The 5,243-nt window shown below is 41.5% G+C and overlaps 1 protein-coding gene across 1 annotated transcript; it reads right to left on the minus strand.

The window, feature by feature from the left end:
• Window positions 1–42: 42 nt before the first annotated feature.
• On the minus strand, window positions 43–4,863 carry sco2 (synthesis of cytochrome C oxidase 2). The gene is given in 5 exon segments (XM_080054891.1): window positions 43–591; window positions 594–610; window positions 2,518–2,731; window positions 3,930–4,055; window positions 4,819–4,863. Coding segments are annotated over 4 exon segments (813 nt in total). The 5' UTR covers window positions 4,039–4,055; window positions 4,819–4,863; the 3' UTR covers window positions 43–118.
• Between the last annotated feature and the right edge of the window lie 380 nt (window positions 4,864–5,243).

Below are 5,243 nucleotides of genomic sequence, written 5' to 3' on the forward strand. Positions count from 1 at the left end.
ACTAAATACATCTTCACCTCATCACTTGATATTGTGGAAAGACTTGAGTCAGTGGTGGTTGATGCCATCTTTATTAAATACATCTTCAAAATGGAGGTCCTCTCACAGCCTAAACGTTTCATTTGCTTTCTGATATTGTGACGTAGTTTCTGACATGGTTCTTCACGCTCTCTGCTATCTGCTCCTGACTCTTCATCCTGTTATAATAGTCCAGGAACAAACCGTCAGGTGTCACCAGGTAAATCAGAATGGTGTGGTCCACGATATAATCCCCGTCCTCGTCTTTCGGGCCCGCACTCGCGTAAACCCGATAGTCCCTCCCGGCGTTTTTAACTTCCTCCGTCGTCCCCGTTAAGCCGATTAACCGCGGGTGAAAGTCGGTGACGTATTTGGCCAGCGCGGCTACGTTGTCCCGCTCGGGGTCCACGGTGATGAACAGGGGTTGGATGGGGGGGAGGGAGGGGTCAGTGTCTAGAGATGAAACCACAGCACTCAGCTTGTCCAGCTCCTCGGGACATATGTCGGGACAGTGAGCGAAGCCGAAGTACAGAAGCACCCAGCGACCCAGGAAGTCTGCTTTGGTCCGACGCTGCCTGTGTGGTCCACCAGGCTGGAGACCAAAGACAACAAGGAATTAGTAAGGTTTTTATTTTTAATTTTTTTTTATTCTGGGGTTAATACACAGCCTAGGCTCTGTAAACGGGCATGTAGTGAGAAAAATAAATACATTTTAGATTAGCTAGTAAACAGATTTTAGATTGACATGGATTTAGACACAATTACAGTTATGTTTATGATTCTGGAGAACGCTTGTTGTCATAAACAGTTTTTGTCAAAATCAAATCAGTGAATATCTCCTCATGATCCTCTACCTGTCTGTACTGTGTGTGTGAGCTGAAAATAAAATTAATGTTAATACACAGCCTAGACTCTGTAAAGGCGCATGTTGCTAGCTACAGTGGGCCCTTTGTTTACATACCAGTTTACAGAGCCTAGGCTGTGTTTAATTAAAGGATCGTGAGGAGATATTCACTGATTTTGACAAGTATCCCAGAATCACTGACTCCGCCTTTTAATTCTTTACAGGTTAGCTCAAACAACAGAAGCGACACACACACTCACTCACACTCTGGCCCTTTCCCAAATGACTCCCTATGCACTCCCACTCCGTGAGCGAGTGTGACTCGCTGTGGAGTCACCCTCGCGGCTGTGGAGTGCCACTCGATCATTAAGGGCGAGGGTATAACAACGGCGCGGCTTTGCCAAGCCCTCGCCTCTGTCAGACGGAAACAGGAAGAAACCTGGAGACACTAGTTAACTGTTAAGTCTTTATTTCTCACCCTAAAATAAAATTCCACCACTTTTATATTTGACCTGAAACACTCTTTACATTCATAAGCTACGCATGTGAGAGTAAAATGTAGTATTGAATAAAAACAAACTCACTCCCATGATTTTTTGGCTGCATAATTTATTTTTTCTTAAACATTTTGTAACTGCATATTCTTAATTTTACCAGCTCAGTCTGTAGTGGAGAAAACGGGTGGGTGATCCGCTGTTTAATTATCCTTTTAGTTTACATGCACAGCAGCGTACAAAACCAGGGAAAAGAACAATAGTCTGCTAAAGCATGTATTCCACTTGTCATGATACGTTAATCTGCCATTTCGACCCGCGAATCGCGGCAGTTAATTAGCGTGCATAAATTATAATGCACTGCAAGGGTGGTCATAAATAAGAAAAGTCATGCGCTCCAGCTGACTGACGTCACCGCCGCTATTACTACCCCTCATCGGCTTTAACAGTAACACAAATCTTACTAACAATTTAAGGAAATAATAATCACTGTCCCTTATTAACTTGTGGGCATTTTCTTCATCTGCTTCGTTTTATCTTTTATCCACGCCTTGAAAATACACTAACGGTAGACAAGTGGCATAATCAAATCAACAAGTGTAAAACAACATGTTAATTCCAAAATTGTAGGCTACCCTCTGGTTCCGTCATTTAGGGCTATGCATAAAAATAAACAATCAAATGTCTGTTTGAGGTAAGAGAACGTTTCATTTATAATTCGGGAAACAAACTCCATGGAACTCTCATTTGTAAATTGGCTCTTCCATTCCGGACATAATTGATTGGCGGACATCTGTGTCAAACGTAGGGCTAAGCCACTATCGATGCAGACTCGGTGATCGAGGGCTTTATAACCCACTCACACTCGAGGCTCTGTGGTTTGGGACGACACTCAATATGGCGGGCCCTCCTCGCGAACGCGCAAACGGAGGGATAGTGGATAGGGATAGGGTGTAGGGGGTGGATCTAGATTGGGCCACACTCTCTCTCACACACCCTCACTTGCACTCACTCACTCTCTCACACACACACACCCCCTCACTTGCACGCACTCACTCACTCACTCACTCTCTCTCACACACACACACACTCACTCCCTCCCTCCCCCCCCCCCCCCCCCCTCCACACACACACACACACACACCCCCAGTTTATATTTACCTGAAGTTTCCCTGGCCTAGCGCGACCTTCTTGAGCTGCTCGACTCGTTGCTGTCTTTGCTTCTGTTGTTTCTCTGAGTAGACGTATCCCCACACGGAGAGCAGCCCCCCCCCAAACAGCACCGTCACAGCCAGCCGAGTACGCACCTTTAGCCTGGCCGACTGAGAGGACGCACTGAAGGCCCGAGACGGGAAACATGGCGCACGCAGGGCTCCTGTGGAGAATGGAAGAGAAATTAATTAAAGTATTTTATTTTATTTTATTTTATTTTATTTTATTTTATTTTATTTTATTTTATTTTATTTTATTTTATTTTATTTTATTTTATTTTATTTTATTTTATTTTATTTTATTTTATTTTATTTTATTTTATTTTATTTTATTTTATTTTATTTTTTCTATGTAGAATGGAAGAGAATAAATAAAAGTATGTTAATATAATAATAAAATGAAAATTGGCAGCATGTTCAAGCTTTATTAGACAGTGTGGAGAGACAGAGATGAATTTAAATATATAGAATGCAGGGTTCCTATGTAGAATGGAGGATTTTCTTTTAAAGATTGTTTAGTAATTTTTTTAATTAATTTTTTTCTATGTAGAATGGAAGAGAATAAATAAAAGCATGTTAATATAATAATAAAATAAAAATTGGCGGCATGTTCAAGCTTCATTAGACAGTGTGGAGAGACAGAGATGAAATGAAATATGTAGAATGGAAGAGAATGAAAAGAATGTTAATTTTTTTTTTTTTTTTTTTTGGGGGGCATTTTCAAGCTTCTTTATTAGACAGTGTGTAGAGACAGAGATGAAATGTGTCAGAGAGGGGAATGACATGCAGAGAACGACCCGGGCTGGATTCTAACCCGGGTCTGCTGTGAAGAGGACAGACAGGCAGGCAGACAGACAGACAGACAGACAGAGAGGGGAATGACATGCAGAGAACGACCCGGGCTGGATGGACTGAGAAATAGGTGTCCCACCCCCCCTCCATAGAGTCTCAGTCCTCTTCACAGCAGACCCGGGTTAGAATCCAGCCCGGGTCGTTCTCTGCATGTCATTCCCCTCTCTGTCTGTCTGTCTGTCTGTCTGTCCTCTTCACAGCAGACCCGGGTTAGAATCCAGCCCGGGTCGTTCTCTGCATGTCATTCCCCTCTCTGACACATTTCATCTCTGTCTCTACACACTGTCTAATAAAGCAGGAAAATGCCCCCCCAAAAACTACTTAAAAATCTATCAAAAAGAACAGAAAAGTACAGTATGACATTTATTTTGAAAAGGAAAATGTTGTAGGAACACACACACACACACACACACACACACACACACACACACACACACACACACACACACACACACACACACACACACACACACACACACACACACACACACACACAGAGTAAACCCTGACCTTGGCTATTATGAAGGAACTGTGGATTCTTAGGGCAGACGGGCGATTTCACGACGCCATTCAAACCTCTCAGGGTTCTGCCTCCAACTCCCACAATGCATCTGAACATCTTCAACGCCACACAACCTGAAACACACACACAGTATGCAACACACACACACACACACAGAAAATAAATTAATAGAAAATATTAATATTACAGTTTTACTATTACAAGTTGAAGTCATGAATTCAAAGACTACTTTTTCACCGGGCACTGACTCCTCATGATCTGCTACCTGTCTGTAGGCCTACTTTGTGTGATGAAAAAAAAACAGTGTTAATGCACAGCCTAGGCTCTGTAAACTGGTATGCTGTTAGCTATGATGGGCCCTTTGTTCACATGCCAGTTTACAGAGCCTAGGCTGTGTCATAACACTGGATTTTTTTTCAGCGCACACAGAACAGACAGGTAGTGGATCATGAGGAGATATTCACTGATTTTGACAACAAGCGTTCTATAGAATCACTGACTCCATGTTTAATTACACTTCAACAACCTTGCACATTTCGAATCCGTCTATTCCATGTGGCACTCTTGTTATTTTGATTGTTGTTTTTATAGAAATGTTGCAGAATTGAACATTCATACAGTCCGGTACGTTTAAATTCTTATAATCTCACGATATGTTTAGTAGTAGTCAAACAGGGCAACGAAGCGCATGCGCAAACTGGCTATCTGTTTTAGCATGGCTGATATTAAATGTGTGTGTTAGCGGACTGTAGCGATTATAATAGCCCATTATTACGTCATAAACAACAGATAACTAAACGTCCACTAGTCCGGTGTGTTAGTGAAATAAGTCGTTAAGTTTAGAAGGAAGAATAAATGATATAAAGAGAGACATACCGTCAGCCTCAAGACAAACATGTAACCGTCAGAATGACCCGGAAGTTACTGTTTGTTTGTTTGTTTCACGTCGGCTGATTCAACGAAATTAAATATATAAAATAAAGTCTGGAGAATAATATATGAAACAGCAATTAAGTAGTCCTTTACTAACTGCTGAACATTGGAAACAATTAAAGAAATAATTCACATGAACGTAACAGATTTCTCAAGTTACATTTAGATTCGTGTCATTCTGAAGGCGCAGTACCTATAACTCTCCACCAGATGACGCCACAAACACCAGTAATTAGAACCGTTGTATTGAACTACTACTATACCGTTGAGATTTATTGACTAAATGCACAAACAGAAACAGATAGGCCTAAAGTACGTGCAAAATAAAAAAAAAGTACGAGTGTTACATCTATTATATTCTATAATAT

The sequence above is a fragment of the Ammodytes marinus genome (assembly GCF_949987685.1).
Source record: "Ammodytes marinus genome assembly, contig: scaffold_503, whole genome shotgun sequence".
NCBI classification, from domain to species: Eukaryota; Metazoa; Chordata; class Actinopteri; order Uranoscopiformes; family Ammodytidae; genus Ammodytes; species Ammodytes marinus.